We start from the raw sequence: 20,617 nt of genomic DNA, 5'->3' as shown, positions 1-20,617 counted from the left end.
CAGTGCATTCAGGTTTGCTAGGTCCAGGTTATATGAGGATACAGCTATGAAAGCATTTATTGATTTGAAGATGAATTACAGGGATACAATCAAAATTAAAAAAGATTTATATTTAAGTAAAGTTAAAGACAACATAAGAAACGTTAAAAATCCCTATGAGATTTGGACAGCAGTTAAATATTTCAAGGGTGGAAAGAAGCATGTTAACGGTGTTTCTTTGGAATCTTGGTCATGCTTTCTTGGCAGTAAATATGCAGGTGAGAGGGAACAATTGTTTGTGTTGAGTGATGCTTGACACCCCTTTCTGGATAGAGAATTCACATTGTGGGAGTTAGATCAGGTAATATCTAAATCAAAGAACAAAAAAACACCTGGTGTTGACGGAGTACATTATGAATTTTTCAAGGCTCTACCAATGCAATGGAGAGATTATTTGCTAAATTCATTCAATAAAATAGTACATATAGAGGAGGTACCCCGGGAATGGTCTAAAATTGTCATGTTTTTTCTGTATAAGAAGGGAGATAAGGACAACCCTAATAACTATAGAGGATTGGCAATGCTGAATAATATCACAAAACTTTCACACATGCATTAGAGATAAGGCTGTCAGAGTGGGCTGATCAATGTCACATACTGCCTGAGTGTCAAAGTGGATTAGGAGAGGGCGTGGATGTCTGGACAATATTTGTTTTGCATACAGTTGTTTTCCACCAGATGAAGGTTACATGCCGCAAACTTTTTGCTTTATTTGTCGATTTCCAATCTGCATTAAACTCTGTTCCTCATGGGCTTCTATGGGACGAGCTTAGGTTGTGTGGAGTCAGCAGTAAAATGATAAGGCTGTTGAATGGACTTTATGACAGGGCTTCATTGGTTGTGAGAAGCAAGAATAGGACTTCAGACCCCATTGAAGTTACAAAAGGAGTGTTGCAGGGGGATTCACTTAGTCCATTTTTGTTCTCCTGCTATTTGAGAAATATTGAGTCCTTTTTCAGGGGAAGAGGCTTCCATGGCATTCCATTGAAAAACCAAACTGACATATTGATGTTACTCTTTGCTGATGACATTGTCATCTTTGCAGATAGTGAGGTGGACCTGCGTAACAAGCTAAATTGTCTTTCCGACTACTGTGAATCCCTGAAGCTGACTGTCAATATTGAAAAAACAAAAATTGTACCTTTCCATGCTAGGAGCCACAAAAAAGTTTTATCATTTCACTATCGAGGTGAGGAAGTAGAGATAGTCAGCAGATATAGGTACCTTGGAGTAGACTTTCATGTGTTGGGTTGCTTCCGGAAATTCTGTGAAGGCTTAATTAGGAAGGCGAGAATTACTGGAGAGTCAGTCGTCCAGGTTCTTCGAAGAGCCAAGTCTGACACATGGGAAGCTAAGATGAAACTCTATGATGTGGTAGTGCTGCCTTCGATTCTGTATGGCTCTGAAGTTTGGGGTCTTGGTTGTGCTGATGTTTTGGAAAGAGCACAGTTGTATTTTCTGAAACGTGTTCTTCTGTTGAATGTCACATCACCGAGTTGGGCGGTACGTTTGGAATTGGGCAGATCGAGGCTCAGTCACATTCTATTGAAGAGAACTTTTGGTAGATACCCTAAACTCTGTTTCTCGGTGTTGTTGGACTGTGCACTGGAGCAGAACAATATACATGGAGCCTCGGGATGGTTCTGTTGGGGTCGTGAAATCAGAAGCCGGGTTGCAGGGTGCAGGAGAATCGAGAGCACCAGGTGATTGGTTGGGTGTGATAGGGTAAGATCCCAGAAATCGTATGTCGGGAGAAGTTGACAACCGGATGATCCTCCTATCTCTAGAAAGCACACCGCTGTCACCGTCAACATCAGTCATCGGCACCGTCGCTTCACCAACTTCACTCATCACAGTCTGTTTGACAAATTTTCCCAAGTGTTTGGAGAATAATCGTTTTCCGTGTCGATTGAGATGGAGACCATGTTTTGTGAAGTTGAATCTCCGGAGGAAGTCATTAATTTCTAGGTAGAAGAGCTGCTGTGCACCAACATAGTCATCCACCACTCTAGATACGTAAGAGTTGGAGTGGAGTATGCTCTCATTAAGTGTGAGGTCATCATAACGGCAGGGTACACTGCATATTACAATTTTCGACTTGAGCTTGAGTTCAAGAAGAGAGCTGATTCCTTGGAAGATGGTTAATTGATGAGGTTCATTTTTATGAGAATCATTAGTACCAGCCAATATAACAATGACATCATCCTTAGTAAAGTGTCTGACAAAATGGAGTCCATCGTGAATGATGTGTTTCAATTTAGCACCGGGCTTGGTGTAGTCAAAAATTTCGAAGTCATCATATAGATGATGGAGGTATTCACTCACCTCTTTTCCTTGACTGTCTGCTAATATTGTCATCCTCCTTTTCTTCTTACTATAGGTTGAATCACTACGTTTCATGCAAAGAGTCTTAGATTCACTATCCTTATCAGGTCTGTGAATTTGAGCTTTGACTAGTAGCTTGTGAGTAGTAGGCTCATCATTTTTTGATGGAGACAACGTATCCCCAGAGAGCGACTCAAATCTATTCGTCACTTTTATAGTAGCTCTTGCCTCATTAACATTATGTCTTGCCTTAGCTGAGTGTCTTGGCGTAATAAACCATCATTCTGAGAGATTGCCTTGTCGATACAATGCTTTCATTCATAAGTACATTATTTTTTTCAGTTTCAATTATACGAATTATTTCATTTTTATTAATTAATTCTTCCTTTAAACGAATGTTTGATGCTCGTGGTTCTTGATGCACGCTTTCAACTCCATATTTCCTCATCAGTTTTCTCTTCATTCAATAAAGACTCTTCAAAATTTTCCTTGCGTCTACTTTTTTCGCACTCTAATTGTCTAGTCAGTTCTGAATTTTCATTGTGCGCGCTAAGAACGCTATGTTTAACTCGGTTTAGCGTTGCCAACGCCTAGAACAGTGTTTTCGCCACACTGCACAGAAAGCAGCTGTTTTCCAGTCCCTACGTAGATCTGAAAGACCTTGTTTGCAGACGACGTCAGAAAAGGGTTTTTTTTCCGGTCTAGGCCAGAAAGTTGTCTCTTTCCAGCCGCTCATGGAAGTAGTTAATAAGTCATCCGCTAGATCGGGCAAGTGTCCACTTTCATCATCAGCTGAAGTCGCCATGATTTCAGTTCCAGTTTCAAATCAAACTAATTTGCTTCACAACCAGTTTTATTCAATTATTTATTGTTGATTAGTGCATTCCTAATTTTCAAAAATGCTTGAAGATGACTGTGGTATTCCAAGTGAAATTTTAAAAGAATCTGAAGTCCTGACTGCAAATCTTCTACCACTAAAATCAAGAGATAGGTACGATAGCTTTATTTATTTTGTCAGCAATACCTGTAGTGTGGCGAAAAATATTGTTCGCACCACGGGCAAAAATGTTTTTCCAGCTCTCAATCTTTTCTAGTCCACGGCCTACGGCCTCGGACTTGAAAACCGATTTCGAGCTGGAAAAATCTAATTTTCTGCTCTAGGTGCGAAATATACTATTTCAATCTATCTATGTCATGTGCCTCCTATTTTAAACTATATATATCATCTACTCTGGAGATAGGATTAATCAGACTATATTGTTCATTCATAATCAATCAGCTGACAAGTGGATTATTCATTGCATGCATTTCAAAGATGTCTGGAGAAGCCGGTGAACAGGTAACACCAGATACTTGTGGATGAGAAAACTGCGTGAGGTCTACTGTTCACAGAGCTGCTAGTTAACATAGGTCCGAAAATGCTTGGTTACCAAGTTATACAAATTGAAAGATTTTGTCTGAATTTCAGTTCCCCTGCTGAAACGAAGCCCTATGGGTAGGCTGTTAATTGAAAACATTTGTTCAGTGGAAAATATTTTGTGTTTATTGTATATTTAACATAGTAAATCTGCTTCAAACCTTGAAGCTGTGCAAAGGCAAAAAATAAACTTTCTACTCGTGATATTTTTCAATTTTTTTTGATTTGTATAATTATCATCAAGCTATCAAAATGAAAAGGTTTTCTCTAGAAAAAAGTTTTTTCTGATCATTACTTTTATATGAGTGCCTAAAGTTTAAATTTTTGGGACAGAACATTTCAAAATCGGTAAGAGGTAAATCCATGAGATTTGGAGGATAGATTCTTCATGGTATTGTTGATCTAGTAAAACAAAAATTTTCTGAAAATATTGATTTTTGAGAAAGTTATTCAATTTACTAAAAATAACCAAAAATAACTTTTGGTTGAGTTTTTTTTGGTAAATTGAATAACTTTTCCAAAAATTGATATTTTGAAAATGTTTCTTCTTGTACTAGATCAACAATACCATGAAGAATCTATCCTCTAAATCTCATGGATTTATATCGTACCGAATTTGAAATGTTCTGTCCCAAAATTCAAACTTTAGGCACTCATATCTGAAAAGGTAATGATCATAAAAAAATGTTTTCCTGAGAAAACTTCTCCATTTTGATAGCTTGATGATATACAAATCGAAAAACTCTGAAAAATATCATGAGTAGAAAGTTTACTTTTAGCCTTTGCACAGCCTTAAACGAACTTGTTTTTCAGGACCAAGTTTCGCGTATTTCGTCACATATCTTGAAAATTACTGTAGCTACAGGTCTGGAAACGGTTTTATTCAATTTTTCAGTTCATTTTACATAAAGTACGCTAAATTGTACATCTTAATTAACAGCCAACAAATACCCGTAGGGCTTCGTTTCAGCAGGGGAACTGAAATTCAGACGAAATCTTTCACCTTGTATAACTTGGTAACCGAGCATTTTCGGACCTATGTTAATTAGAACGTTTTTTCTTCTTTCGAAGCGAGGAATCAGGCCCTGACTTATGGACACCTTTTTTCAGAACAGCCTGTATAATTGGATCACTTTAATATTGGGCAGAATTACTAATACAACAAGGTAGTGAGTCTAAGAGAAGAGTGAATGATGCTTACTATGGAGCATCTCCATATTTTTCTTTGCACAAGTTCATAGAATGGCTTCCCAAATGTTTCTGTCTGCCTGTCTTCAGCAATTTGTTTCAAAGTATGAAAAGCGTTGTTGCTATTGACTTTCATGAAAACTTTGGTCTCTATGGGCCAACTACGTTTATCAGCTTCATTCCTCACTATTGTTGAATACGCATATTCCTCGCACAAGACCTCCTCCTTCTCGCTTTTAACAAAGAAAACATCATAGATAAACATCAAAGATAACATCATAGAATAATGCTAAACACATATTGAAATTATTCGTCGACCACTATATTACTCTAATATAATAAAGGAAAGAATCGGCTTATACATGTAGATGGAAAATTCTGAAATGGCGTATCATCACGTCTGAACTAGGTACTGAACTGATTAAATGGAAATTTTGAATATAGATTCTTAATTTACAGAGGATGGTTAAAGACCTACTTCAAGTTTTTAGTTTATAAAGTTTTTAATTCATCAAGTTTACAGTTTCCAGAGCCGCCAGTCAGAGTTGTATGGATCCACAGTCGTGGAGAAGAGATATTAGAACAGCATTGCCGATTCTCTGACTTGTCACTGCCTTCTATAGAAGGAAAGCTGATATCTGATGTAATATCAACTGTTTACTATTGTTTAATAGAATCAATTATATTTTATTCGTCAAGAAAATATATTTTTGAATTATTGAATAATACATTTTATTATTGAAATGAAGTATTTCGATTATAAATTGTTAAAAAAACTAACTGGCAACGTTGCAGAGCTAGAAAAGGATTACGCCATCTGCTTTTTTGAATAATAGACAAGGATAGCAACACTAATGTTTATCGAATATGGCTATTATAACATAGACCTCACTATAGTTATCTAATCAAGATTTAAAACATCTTAATCAGCTTCATTGATGATATTGAACATTCCTGGCCTATTTTATCTACTAGATTATATTATCTGAAACAGAATGACCCTATAACGAACAAAATGAAAAAAAAACAATAAAATCTAGACCAAAAAACCCTCATTTCAAATTTCAGAAGTTGAACTCTCTTATTGAGAAGTTTCTGTATTTTATTACAATAGTTTATGGCATTTTATTAAAATACAAATGTATTTTATGACTCCTAAACTACTATTATTCTATTGGTTGTAATAAATTAAATTCGATAAGCAAGCAAAATCACTAATTGAAAGGATTTTATGGGTCTTGAGCAAACAGCTGCTCTATTATCACCGGGTGCGATAGCAACAAATGAAAGATTAGATAACGGGTATACTGGCTAAAATTAGAACAGCCAAATAGAAAAGAATTTTTATTTGCCATTTATTATATTATATAAAATATTGGAATTTTGAGGTTAGGTTATAACACCTACTGGTCGGCAACCTAATAATCGATCAAGCCATGTAATTTGAAATCTAGCCAGACACCTTGGCAAATTTTTGTTATAAACAAATAGTATTCAACTAGAGGATTTGGTAACCACGTGGCAACTTGTTGTAAATGGAAAAACAACTTAAAAAGTTTTAAAAAATTTATTATTTGTAATGAGCATGTACAAAACACATAAAATAAATAAAAATATTGAGGAAGTATGATATTCAGTAGGTGCATGGATACATTTATGAATTTTGGATGAACCAATCAAATTGCAGTGGTTGATGGGCGGCAATAATGAGCCGATTCAAATTTATCTATAGATATTTATATAAATGATAAGAATTCATAAGTTATCACTACTCAGTTTATGTATCGGATGTAATCCGAGTAATTATAAAATGTAATACCCAAGATATAGGTAATAACTTAGCAGATTGGCATGGACTATTTGATCTTTTTAATGGCATAGTAACTGAATATTTAAATATATGCAAATTTGTAAGTCGGAAGTATGATTGTAGAAAATAGGGGTGGATCAGGGCCCACTTGCTTGCCAGACGCTGCCTTGAAGCACCACTAAATTTTTATAGAGCACAAGTCCCTTTTGTTAAATTGTATGTTTGAGAGATTTAAAGTCTAAATTCATTAATTAATTTTTTATAAGACTTGGTGATGCTATATTAAAGCGTAAGTCACTTAGATATTTATTTATCCCCTTGGAGAAGACGACTTCAACCACCAGAAAATCCAGTACGATAGGAAATTCGGATCGCCACCATCATCTTGGGAATTTTAGCACGTGAGTGAAAATTATCAAAATATATGAATTTAGGGCACCCTCAGTGCTTCGAGTGAAATAAGAATATAAAAAGCTAGCTCGTCGAAAGGTTATAAATATCGAAATTAATATAAAAACTTGTGCTAGTCTTAGAAGGTACAAAGAGCATATTTTATTAGTTAAGAGTTATATCAGATTTATATGTCTAAAGATGCACAGATGAAAGGAGTATTTAAATTTAATGTTGTAATATATATGTAGGTATATGCTCACTCAATCATTAATTTTATTAGCAAATTATAAAGATTTAAATGTAGCTCATGTTCACCAGATAAATTGATTTATCTAATTCCACCAGAGGCCGAACCTTAAGCCCTGAGAAAGATACTGAGATATATACAGATTATTATATTTGTGATTTATAATTATCAATTGATTATTTTTATTATTTTTTGAAAGAAGATATATTTGAGATTTTTGTCGACAAGCAGCAACAAGTCGATATCTGAGTTGCATAAAATAAATGCATATGATTAATGATTCTAAAAAGCACATGGTAATGTTTCATGCTAAAAAACTAGGGAGCTAATCTGTGATACTTTCTTTTTGATATATTTTGTTAATATTTTTACTATTTTTGCTTGTTGCTCTATATATTTCTATATTTATTTATTCGTTGATTTTTTTTTGTGTAATATACATATTAAAAATTTTATGGTATATCCTTTATTTGTTTCCCTACTTCCATGCATGACCAGTATCATTTTTATTTATCTAGTTGCCAGTATTGAAATATTAATAAGATTACCATCCGAATTTATTCTTCACCGAATAAGTTGGTTAAGACAGCAATATAATAGCATTGATAATCAAATCTTTGGAAATAATACGTTCCAGAGATTTATATAAATTGTCCAAGAGCAGAGAATTGCGGGAGCTCCTGGGCGAGCCAGTAAGAAATTGGTAATAATAATAATAATAATAATATCGAGGGACCTGGCTGGCTCAGGTCTGGTGTCAGAGTTTTCAGGTCGCAACTGATCAATTTCAGGGCCTCTGACATGACCCAACAACTACTTTTTAGGCAGCCGGGACCGACGGCTTAACGTGTCCATCCGAAACACAGGAGTGGCCTGAGATAAATATCTTGCCCGGGCTGGTAAGAAATTACAAAGCCAGTAAGAAATTGGTATAATATATATTCTAAGAATCACAATAAGAGTTATATAGTTTTTTACTCATGCTCTACAGACTGCAGCCAAGCAGGGCAACCCGTTATTGAAAAATTACATGACATGGTCTAGAATAGAATGATATTTTACTAACTAAAAGCGTTTCTGACGTTCTTTAACCAGCTGCGTCTCACCAATGCGTAGATCATATCCTTCATTACCGATCAGAGTCCTTGACACAACATCTGCACTTTCAATCAAGTACGAAATGTCTCTGTAATAACACAAAATACAATGTGTACATAAATTATCCGCACATATCATAGGTGAATAAAAAAACTACGAACAGTAGTAGTGCGTCTATTTTTGTGGAAAAATTGGTGTAGCTGCTATAATATTTGTGAGAATGATCTTAAGGAAAGAGAAAACGCAAATAGGCCAATGACTACCTCACGTGACCTCACTACCAACATAACGGTTTAAAACTTCTACTGATCATTTTTTAGGTAATGTTTAGCGGAATTGTAAGGAGATTAGGTTATGTTTTATCAACTAACTGAACAGTCAGGTTAAGAATAAGATGTAACAAAGCACAGTAAATACAAAATTAGTCATAACTTGGTAGTTTTACTCTTATAAATAAGTCCTTCTTTAACAGAAGACTAATCAAACACAAAGACATAATATGGATGAATTCGTTTAAAAAAGAAAGTTGAAACGGTTAATAGTATGATTAGGCTATTCATCACTGTACCAGGTAAGATTAACATAATTGCCTAGGCCTTATTTGAAATAATTTTTAGATTTTAACATCTGAAATGTAGTCTACCTTTAAAACAAATATTGCTAACTATACAGAAGAGTCTATTAGTCAATCTAAAGATAAACAAAATTAATACAAACATATTTAATAGTCATTGAACAAGATCAAAATGTAATCCATGTGCATCTTCTATTTTCTCAATAGAGTTTATTGAAGTAGGAGAGGTATAGCACAAGGTTACCTTATTTTTTCTCTTCCTATCATTTAACAAAGAAACAATCTTTTCTTTTTTTTCTTTATAGGTTTGCATGATATAGCATGCTTTAGGTTGCATATAAAGCTTCACGTTATACCGTAACACCTGACTCCTGACTCACTCAGGATTGAACACCTTAAAACCAAATCCAAAAAATAGATTGTCAGAACGGATTTTTTAAAAGAATCATTGAAATACGCATGATACAGGTAGCCTACTGTATTCACAAATAAACTCTTAGCAGGTCTAGAAACAGTTATTTTTCTTTTTTCAGAGAATAACAGGCTGATTGAGCTATGGTTGAAACTTGCTGCTGGGTCTATCTTGCTAGTTTATGGCTGATGATCACAATGTCAAGTATCAGGTGAGCTTTCTTGTAATTATCAACCTATCAAATCATGTTTGTTTTCCTGTCAATGCTGTATATAAATCACAAATTGCTTTCAATACCAATAATAATAGAGTTTCGCATTATCGTGTTATCGGATGGACATGCTAAACTGTCGGTCTCGGCTAGTAAGTATGACAGTCGTAAGGCACATTGGCGGCTTAAATTATACATTCAGGCTGTGGGACCTTCCCGCAAGAGACTCCCCACCAGCAAAAGCCACAAAAATTTACTTTTTTTAGAGTTTTGCATTCCAACATTACAATACTGTCTTGATCTCCTAATGGAGGCCGCCCGAAACATTCATATTGTTGATGTTTCCAAAACAAATTTTTGATACAGGACCGTTCTTCATTGGTTGGGTTCTGTAGATGTTCCCTACTAATTGTTTGTTAGCCTGGGTACACACGGGCCGGTAGGCCATGCATTAATTTCGATTAGTACAACAACTTCCATTTCGTGGAGTCAATATTATAAACCACACCTAACAACTAAGAAGACATTAATCAGCTATAGACTTGAAAAAACTTTCATTGTACAACTAACAGCTATGTATCATTTTTTCAATTGATAGATAAGAAAATGTTACATGGGACAGTAGGCGATGCGAATTACAACCAAACGTGTTTCATTATTTAATTTTTCACTTTCCTCTTTCCTTGCCATATTACCATAGGAAAGTATTGCTTTCCGAAAAAATAAGGTGCCCCAATTTCCAAATTTCTATACGTTTCAAAGTACCCTGAATCCAAAAAAGTGGGATTTTAAACTAAAAATAGAAAATTATAAAATGTATGAATTCAGGGCTACTTTCTTGTATTTATAAAATAGAACTATAGTACCCTTCAATATCCTTACAATTTGTATTCTTATTTTTTAATATTTTTCAATTTTAAAGGGTACTATAATTCTATTTTATAGAAAAATTATAATTAAATAAAACTAAAATTAAATCATTTTATCCAAAAAAATAATGAATAAAAAATAAATAAATCATATGAGCAAATATTATCTACTATCAACTTGTTTATTTTGGCATTTAAACTTGAAAATGGCCAATTCATGCCAAAACTAGTTGTTGAAATGTTTTAAAGTTTTTAAATGTTTTAATTAGAAGTGTACTTCCATGGCTTACTTTAGATAAGGTATAGCTTATTCTATCTATAGTAGGCTATGGTACTTTATGTTTTTATTAATTTCAGTTTTTTTTTTACATTTAAAAGTATGACTACCAATAGTGTTAAGCTGGGTTTACACCAAAGTTATCAACAAAATGTTAATAACTTAATCCTTATAGATTGAAAGGAAATTGACAAACACATATGATCTTCATTTGTATGATAAGTTATGTTCAATCTAATAGAATCTATAAGGATTATATTAACATTTTGTTAATAACATTGGTGTAAACGCAGCTTTAGATGATGTAATCACAGTATATGTACGGTAAGAAGAATTAATAAAAACAATATAAAAAATCTTGAAGCATCCTTTATTTTTTTAAAAACTTTAAAATAGTTAAACAGCTAGTCTCGGTGATCACACCATCGTCAGGTTATAAAATCTATTTTAAAGTTTTTTTTTCAATAAAGGGTGCTTCAAGATTTTTATATTGTTTTTATTAATTTAAAAAGTAGCCCATGTGAATGAAGTGTTTTTTATAAGAAGAAATTATATTTTCATCTAAATACCGTAGATGCAATGATTATAAAAGCTGATTAAAAATACATGTGGCACAATAAACTAAATAAAAACATCCATAAGACCTTTATACCTTTATACCTTACCTTACGTTTACCAAGAATAACATGTAAACTATGAATAACTGTTGAGCCTAATTTTTAAGGGTTTTAGAAAATCTTTTCATAATTGGTGCTTGGAGGCGACAAGAAGGGCGTGTGCAAAATTTCAAGCTTTCAAGCCTAGTAGTTTAAGCTCTGGTCTGTTTATGAGTCAGTCAGGACAAAGCATTTTATTTCATTGGTATGAGATTGAAACAATTCATGGAAACAAAAAACTTCACTATTCACCTCTATTAAATAAAAAGTGGGTTACTCACCATATACTGTAAAATGAGATTCATCTCTTGAAAGTGAGGACAATCCTACCCTATTTATACCCTAATTCTACAACTATTCAGAGCAGTAAACCGACTATGTTCTATGAACCGTTTATCATCCTAGCTTCAGCCTCCTGTAAGGCTGTTTTCATGCCTTGATGATACTAGCAAGTGCTTCAGACTTGGATTCTGTATGAGCTATTTTACTTTGATAAATTCAATGTAAATTATATTTCCAGGTGACAGTCAACTTCAAATCAGGTGGAAATATTTAAGAAGTCCAATCGCCGTAATGATGATGAGTTTGATCATGAGGTTCTCTACCTGGGGATGAACAACATGCCCTTGAGAGAGAGAGAGAGAGAGAGGCCAGTAACCATTGCAGAGCGGATGATCAAGCTGGTGAAGAAAATTCACCACAAGCCCAATAGCGCTCTAATTAACATGTGCATCATTCTGCCAAGGAGTGAGAACAGTTTCAAGATTGCCGGAAGAGATGAAGAAAGAATAGACTTCTGGAATGGCAAAGCAACCACAACGAAAGTCATGTATCGACAATAATTGTGAGTAGTAACAAAAGGGCGACCAAACCTAACCTCAAGGTCACCCAAGTCAACCAAACCTAACCTCAAGGTCACCCAAGTTGACCAAACCTAACCTCAAGGTCACCCAAGTTGACCAAACCTAACCTCAAGGTCACCCAAGTTGATCAGACCTAACCTAAAAAAAAAAAAAAAACATAAAATCGGGAATAAATGGAAAATAAAATTAAAAAAAAAAAAAAAAAAAAAAAAAAAAAAAAAAAAAAAAAAAAAAAAAAAAAAAAAAAAAAAACATAAAATCGGGAATTCTGTATCTAGCACAAGGAAATTGGTTCTGGACTTCTCTCATGTATCCAAATAATATATTAAAAAATCAGAACTACAATATTAATAGCAAGCACCAATGTATATAGTGACTAGACTATTGTGTGACAACATTTCTGTATAACTCATTACTTTTGTTATTAAGTATCCTTTTATTCCAATCAATTGCAGATTTTGAAAATAATTTATTTTATTTTTCATTTCAGGCACCAAAATGTGTCACAGAGGCCACAAAGACAGTTCATCGTGTGTGTTGTTTCTTATGCAAACCCATAGTTTGACACTGTACACATCGTTTTACTATTATCATAGTATATCCCACTTCCATTGTATAATAATTATTTTGAACATCACAAAGCATGTGTTCTGTCATGTTTATGTAAATTACCAATTAACTGTTACTTTCGCAATTCTTCATATGTTTTGAAAAAATAAAAGGTATTATGCACTTCATTGGATAATTATTTTATACTAGCTGGCCCGGCGAACTTCGTACCGCCAAATAGTTAATGCATCTCATGACAAACTTTAGCTGAATGCACACCTGAGGAGGCGCGATGCGGCATTTTGCATCCAGGTGCTTCTTGCATATTGGTTTGAATGGAAGCAGTCACACACACACACACACACTGAATGGGACATGGCGTGGAACAGTGTGATAAGGCAATCTTCGTAAGCTCAACACTTTGTATCACCAAGCTGCGTCTCCTCAGATCTTAAAATTAGCTTAGTGTACGTACAGCTGGTAACTTATTGATATGATAATATTATTCATATTATTCCAATTATTAATTTTCATGGATTTTATTTATGTAGATAATTTTTCAACTGCAAAATAAATTATTTACTAAAAATCAATTGATTCTAAACACCAAAGACAATGGCACAGAATTATTCGAAAAGTAGCCAGGATTTGATTTCGGGTGGGGGAAATGAAATTTGATTGCCGTGGGGATTTAACAAAAACAAATCAACTTACGCCTAAAATCTGCATTTTACAGCATTTTCTGCATTTTCTAAGCTTTTTGGAGAACAGATAAAGAGCAAATTTTCGAATTTCATTGAGAAGTTCATCTAGTATTTGAACTAATACCAATGATACGACCCAAAAAAGGTGGGTTTCAGCGTTGTTCATGAGTTTTCTGCGTTTCCTCAGCATTCTGCATCACTGATTTTTTTGTAAATCATTTCAAGTGTGTTGTCCTTAGTGTGAGAGATGTATGTTGATGGAAGTAAATGTATGATAGATAGTATGAATGGTAAACCACCACCATTGAGCTTGATCATTGTAGACAAGTTCAATAGTGCCGGTCCAAATTCCGATTGAAACCCCCCTTTCACATTAACAAGCAATCTGTGAGGTTTCTCACAATTGAATCATATTTAAAATTCATTACCAGTACCACGTTTTTCATGGATTTTAATTTTTTTATGATTTAATGAGAAAACTAGAATCATGGTTAGCTAATGTGTAAATAGGCATAAAAGCGTTATGGCCATTCTGCACAGTATAAAAATAAGCTTGCATTTTCTTAAAATGTATGTATTCAGGGCAAGTTACTTATTTTTATCTATAAAATCTGAAAAATAGATTTTTCTATCTTGCATTTCCATTGTAGGTTTGGCAATGGGATTACCACTTTCAGAATATTTTGCAAATTTTTACTATAATGAACTCGAAAGATCTAAAATAGTTGATGATATTAACCCTCTAAAACAGAATGTTACAGTATTATATTAGTACAGATATGTAAACGATATAATAATGCCTTTATGAAGATTATGTGAAACCTTGATACTAGTAGTTGTAGTTTGTGTTTTTAATCTTGTACCTATTTTATGTTAAAAACTTTTCAAAGAAAGGGTAACTTACTATAATGTCATTTGATAAAATGAGCTTTTATATTATTGGTTTTCAATAAACAAGATATACTTACTAATATAATCATTGATAAAGTGAGTTTCATTTCTAAATGAATATAAATTAAGTTTATCGATGTTATTATAGAGAGCATTTGCAATAAATTTTAGTTATTCAATAACTGAGCTGTTTTATTTACAGTTACCCATAATCTATATAAATAAAAATCAAGCCTCACATTTTGACATTCAATAACTTTTAATATTATCTTCATGTATAGAATTTACTGAGGATTTAAATAGAAACTCAGAATAATAATTGAGTTTCAAAAACCCTATTACTCATTGACCAAGGTATGAAGAGTCTATCGCAATAAACCTTGCATATTGACTAGCCTTCGTAGGTACTGCTGTACTTGATTGTTTATAATGTCGTTTTCACAGTAACATTTTGCATTGCGCACTTGGTGTAGATAAGGCTTATGATGTACAGTAAATACAGAGGGCAACCTCATCCAATAATATATCAAAATTTCAATTCAAATTCATTTTATTAGTATATATCACACATGTAAACTTCAAAGTAGAAATATTTTAAAAACTCATGTTAGTGACTACCGTTTCGTTGTGTGCTGCATCATCAAACTAAACTATGTTCAAACAGTAGACTCTCAAAATTTGAGGGTTGTGGTGGGGGAATTGAACTCAGCCATATAGATATGAGTTTTAAAAATACAGTACCTATTTATACTTCAAAGTTAACACTTGTGATATATTCAACAAGTGAAAAAATAATGGATGTTCAATGAAGAAAAACAAAAATAATTGAAATAGAAACAAATAAATAAACATAAAGTTGTGAACTGTATGAATCATACAGTAATCAAGAATTATTTGAATCATACAAGGATTCAAATAAAAGTCTGATAAAATTATTGGTATTTTACCAGTTCCATCAAAAGCCGCATTCAAAGAAAAGTTAATTTTTTCACTTCAAACCATTTAATCAAGTGTTTAATTATTATAGAAATTAATAAGATTAAATCATTGTTCTTACATTTTATTGTTGTAAAATCTGACAAAGCATTTATTGGAACGGTTCCACTTCGATACTCGTTCCGTTTCCGTTGTCATTATTTTGTCCGTTTGCACTGTCCGGTGACATCACAGTCACGGTTACAGTTAGCATGGCTCATATTCTTCTCAGTTAGCATGGTTCATGGTTCTTGGCATACTTCATATTCAAGATTGTGTTTTCTAATATTATTCGTCATTTCAATTTTAATATTTTTATTATTCAATTTTTGGTATTTTATTTTGTCCTTTAGGCATCTTACTTTCAAAATAATTGCTACTTTTTCATCAAATTGTCGCGAACGTTTGCATATGTGTCGGGCATTTCCGTCTTCTCCTTTGTTGGTAAAGCGTTGGCTTGCTTTCTCATTTTTTGATCCTGTCTAGTTGGTGAGTGCACATCGCTTCTGCGGTCTACCTTTCTTCATCCAAATTCATCTGGCTTACTGAACGTTTTAAATGTGAAATATTCCTTCAAATGAATTCTTCAAATGTATTCATCAACTGTGATTCAATTATTTATCAATTTCTTCGTGTATTTACGCTGATAGACTTTGTCAAAGTTCCATAGTATTGTGTTGGCGTCTCTCGCCATTTTTTCTAACAACATGGCTTCACCACTTGAAACTCAGACTTTCAATTTCATCATCTCTACCGTTTGGAAATTGATCTGAGAATTCCACAACTTGGAATTCGAATTATTTGTTTGGAGTTCTACATGTTCCTGTCCACATTCCCAGTAGGGGAATTGTCTGCTGTGTTTGATGCTTCCATTTCGTCATCGCGTGGCTATTGTGTCATCGCTTGCTGAATGTGCTGTTCCTTGGGGTACCGTGGATTCCTTGCCTGTCTGCCTGGTCACATCTCTTTCTTCAAAATTTAACTCAGGTTACATAAATCTTTTTATTCAATCTTCATTTTTTACTCATGTATTGCATAATTGTTCATGAAAAAATTAACAGCGTGTCGAAACTGGACCATGTTGTTCTCTATTTCTAATTTATTTTGTATTCAAACAATTCAATTTTAATTCATATTATTTTTGTAGCTATTATTCAGCTTTTACGGCAATTAAAAACATTCAATTGTCTGTACTTATTCGGCAATCGAGCCTATGTACATGAATTTAATATGTTACAGTGTATGTCTCATTGAGAGCACTGTCCTATGTTATTTCAAGGTTATAATAATTGTATTATTGAGCATCTTATCGTTTTCAATTATCAGTTGGCTTACTTGTGAAGCATTTCAATTTCCAACCTCAAATTAATATTTTCATATCTGAATTATTTGTATTGATGTCTAACTTGACATTCAAATCATTGAAGGCCTATGTCGCCTCTATTAATGTACTCAACATTAATAATTGTTTCATTGTATTTGACAGCTACCCTTGACTTACAAGTGTTTTCATTGAAGGCCTATGTCGCCTCTATTAATGTACTCAACATTAATAATTGTTTCATTGTATTTGACAGCTACCCTTGGCTTACAAGTGTTTTCATTGAAGGCCGAGACATTCAATTACTCTAAGGTTATTTGTACTAGTGTCAATCAAGACATTCAACTATTTCAATATATAGAGCATTGTTATTGCTGATTTACTTGTGTTAATGTCATTCAAGACATGCAATTTATTTCAATGTATGTAACGTTGATTCTGAACTTGTGTAACATTGAATTTTTCAACATTAACTTTATTGTATCATTTAAAATTTTCTATTTTCAATTCAGGTGTCATTGACATTACCTTATCAATTGTTGTCAGTCTTCAATGGTCATTAGTATCATTAATTTACATTAATTCAAAATTTTGTAATTATTTCTTTTCATATTGTCATAAAATTCAGCTAAAGATTTTTATTTGATTCAATTTCCATTCATTTGTTTTTGTATGTGGCCATCTGCCTATTATTTCATTGATATCAAATCTCAACTTTGTTTACTCATTTTGTCTTCTATTGGCATACTCCCAGCACTTCATGCTATCAGTTTTTTATGCACAGAATCCAAAGATTTATTTTGTAGGTATTAATATCAATTATCATTTACAGTCCACTGCCCTGACTTTTGATTCTGCCAATTGTTTCCAAAGATATTTTCAGAAATGTCAACACAGTATAGATATGGTATTCTATTTTGAATATTAAGGTACCAACCTCACTAAGTATCGATCAAAAATGTGCTATAAGACAAGAATAGAGCGTATTCAATAATCGAAACTCAAGAATTATTTTCATGTGAAATACATAAACAATTTTTAATGTGAAATACTTATCTTATTCATAGTGAAGTTCATAATTGGCGGTTAGCGTGTGCATGTCATGGTTGGAAACCTTCTAAATAACTAAGGTATTTAACACCAGGTCTGGAGTTGATTCTTAAAAATCATAACGAAATAAGAGTTAATTTATTTATTCAAGTGAGTGAATCATTGCTTTATTGTTATTAGTTTCAGTATGAATGATAGCATCATTGCATTTACTTGATATTGTGTAGAAGATGTGTTTGCAATAAAAATTCATAAAAGTTGGACATTCCAACTGTAAATATTATAGAAATACTATTAAATAGATTTTATCAAGAATAATAGAATTAGAATCAAATAATTTATCTTCAACACTTTATTTAATTTATTTTCATTCTATCATATTTATTTTTAAGCTGTTGGGTTGGTCAAACTGGAGGTAGTCAATGGTCTATTTGATTTTTCTCTATGATAAGGTAAAGTCTATTTGTGATGACCTTCATCGGAACACAGTCGGCTCAATGGTGGGGGTGACACAGCATCAGGAGAAATCTATGTGCGTCTAAATCACAACAATTTTTTTCTTATGCTCTTTCTTTCTTTTTTCTTTTAATGTTTTTTTTATATCCTGGAAAAAGGACAAAGGAGTGAGTCAATTGAGTCAACAAACTTGACCTGTGAAAAGGCTGAAAGAAATTTGAAGCTGATTCACCAATTCTGAAGAAGTTTTTGTCAAACATACAAACAGACAGATAACGACTCTGGCCTCCAGTAAGTCAAAAGTGAGAACTCGCTAACGCTCGTTCAATTAATAAATTTATTAACTGATTAATAAATCAGTGGATGGATAAATGAATGAATTATAAATTACAAACTATCGGATGATAGGGCCACATAGTTGCCAATTGTCTTTGAACAATACTCACATTGCTTTTCCAATATAAGTAGTTGATGGCTTTTTCTCAGGAGATAAATTCCTGAAAGGTAGTTCTCCTGCAAATACAGAATATACATCAGATTCAAATCAAATCTATCAAATATAAATTACAAAACTATCGGATATGATAGGGCCACATAATTGCCAAATCTCTTCATACATTGCCATCTATTGTGGATATCTGTCATGATACAAGTCATCCCCGTAGTTACCTGATATAAAATTTATGTTTTGAGCTGAGTTTATAGCGTAAATCTCACTATAAAAAACGTCTATTGACACGTCCCATTGTCTTATATTGACCAATTATAGCGATATTAATTATAGAGGAAAAATAGCATAACTAAATATCCCACAGTCTAGGTTGTTTATGTTCCAAATTTCGAGCCGATTTTTTCTTAATTCAGGCCGATTACTGTAGACTCCTGTCTATTATTACTGTTTTGGCCTGGTGAGAGTGTAAGAACAGCACAACCAGCGTCACACAGCTTCACAAAAAATAACTACCAGGACAATCGGCTTGAATTAACAGTGAAATTTGGAACTTAAACGCCCGTCACCATTGCTATGGGATATCTTCTTATGCCATCTTTTCTGGATGGTATCACTACAAAATGATATAGTATCACCATACATGATACCGTAACAACACAATATGATACTGTATCATTTCAACTTGATACACAACACTATGGACAAAATTAATGACATAATTCAGTTTGAAGAAGAAGAAGAAGATGAAGGAGAAGAAGCATGAAGATATGCCATGGTAAAGGTAGGTGTAGTAGGTATTCTAAGGTACTTACTTAGTTGTTTCAAAGCAGATCTATGGGCTTGGATGTATTTGACCTCAGTGAACACAGCAGTGAATGTTTGACTAATGGCGTCCATTTCAATGACCGTCATCTGTGTTATGGTGTGGCTGTAAAGGCGCAGACGTTTGATAGCTGCCCGACCAATCACTTTCTGCTCCACTCGAATGAATTCCGCTTCTGATTCCTGCCATAAAACAACAATAACAACGTTTTTATTCATTCAATTTTTCAGTCGTGATCCTGGGTCCCACTCACCCAGGCAATTTTTGTTTTAGATATAATTATGTAATATATAAGTCTATTGTGACCAATGTAAATTCATGTCAGTAGACACTTTGAGCCGGTTTCCAAGCTCGGGATTTAGCTAAGTTCTAGACTTTAAACAGCTGGAGTCAGATAATTGACTTTCCGAAACGGGGCGTGGTCGTAGTCCACGTTTAATGAACACAAAATAAAATGAAGAGAAAATAGTGTAGTTTCAGCTATTTTAAATGATTTAGGAATGTTTCATTTAGTCGAGGAAAAACTGTTAAATGAGAAAATAACGATTATCATAAAAACTGCGACTACTCCCCGGTTCAGAAAGCCAATTTTCTGACTCCAGCTGTTCAAAGTCAAGAACTTAGCTGAATCCCGAGCTCGGAAACAGGCCCTTAGACACATGACAGCGACTTACGCTCGGTTGTCGCACGGCTCGATTTGCTAGTCTCGTACACATGACAGCGATTCATGAGCGATCTGCCCTCGGTTAAGTCTGAGATTACAACCGCCGCGTTTTGCCGGCGACTACTAAAACCGAGCGATCGCGCGACAACCGAGCGTAAAACGCTGTCATGTGAACAGCCTCTTAACCTTCGTGTAGTGTTAGTGCTCTGTGACTTGTTGTCTTTGTGAAATGATGCTTTTGGGTCCCCGGGACCCAGGGGTCACCACTTCAAATGTACATTTTTACGAAATAGTGATTGGATTCAAGCAGCCAATATGTACGTTTTGAACAAACACTTCGAAGAATGTACAAAT

General features: G+C 33.7%; 1 protein-coding gene and 1 long non-coding RNA gene across 4 annotated transcripts in view; one reads left to right on the top strand and one right to left on the bottom strand.

Annotated features, from left to right (window-relative positions):
• LOC120349760 overlaps positions 1-19,660 on the bottom strand; it is a 117,857-nt gene extending 98,197 nt beyond the window's left edge. For both annotated transcript variants that reach the window (XM_039420366.1, XM_039420368.1), the window contains exons 1-3: positions 19,589-19,660; positions 18,772-18,838; positions 8,486-8,605 (exon numbers count right to left, since the gene is read on the bottom strand). In XM_039420366.1, coding sequence (XP_039276300.1) covers positions 8,486-8,549 — 64 coding nt within the window. In that variant the 5' untranslated portion in view covers positions 8,550-8,605; positions 18,772-18,838; positions 19,589-19,660. The remainder of the gene's footprint in view (positions 1-8,485; positions 8,606-18,771; positions 18,839-19,588) is intronic.
• LOC120349761 lies at positions 8,952-13,161 on the top strand. Of its 2 annotated transcripts, XR_005570395.1 has the most exons (4): positions 8,952-9,088; positions 9,625-9,714; positions 12,037-12,360; positions 12,870-13,161. It is a non-coding gene; the product is annotated as an uncharacterized LOC120349761 (long non-coding RNA). The 2 variants fall into 2 exon arrangements; XR_005570394.1 differs by lacking the exon at positions 12,870-13,161 and having other exon boundaries at positions 12,037-12,479.
• Positions 19,661-20,617: the final 957 nt, after the last annotated feature.

Source organism: Nilaparvata lugens, chromosome 2, assembly GCF_014356525.2.
Source record: "Nilaparvata lugens isolate BPH chromosome 2, ASM1435652v1, whole genome shotgun sequence".
In the NCBI taxonomy this organism is placed as follows: domain Eukaryota; kingdom Metazoa; phylum Arthropoda; class Insecta; order Hemiptera; family Delphacidae; genus Nilaparvata; species Nilaparvata lugens.
This window is presented reverse-complemented; position numbering and strand designations above follow the sequence as displayed.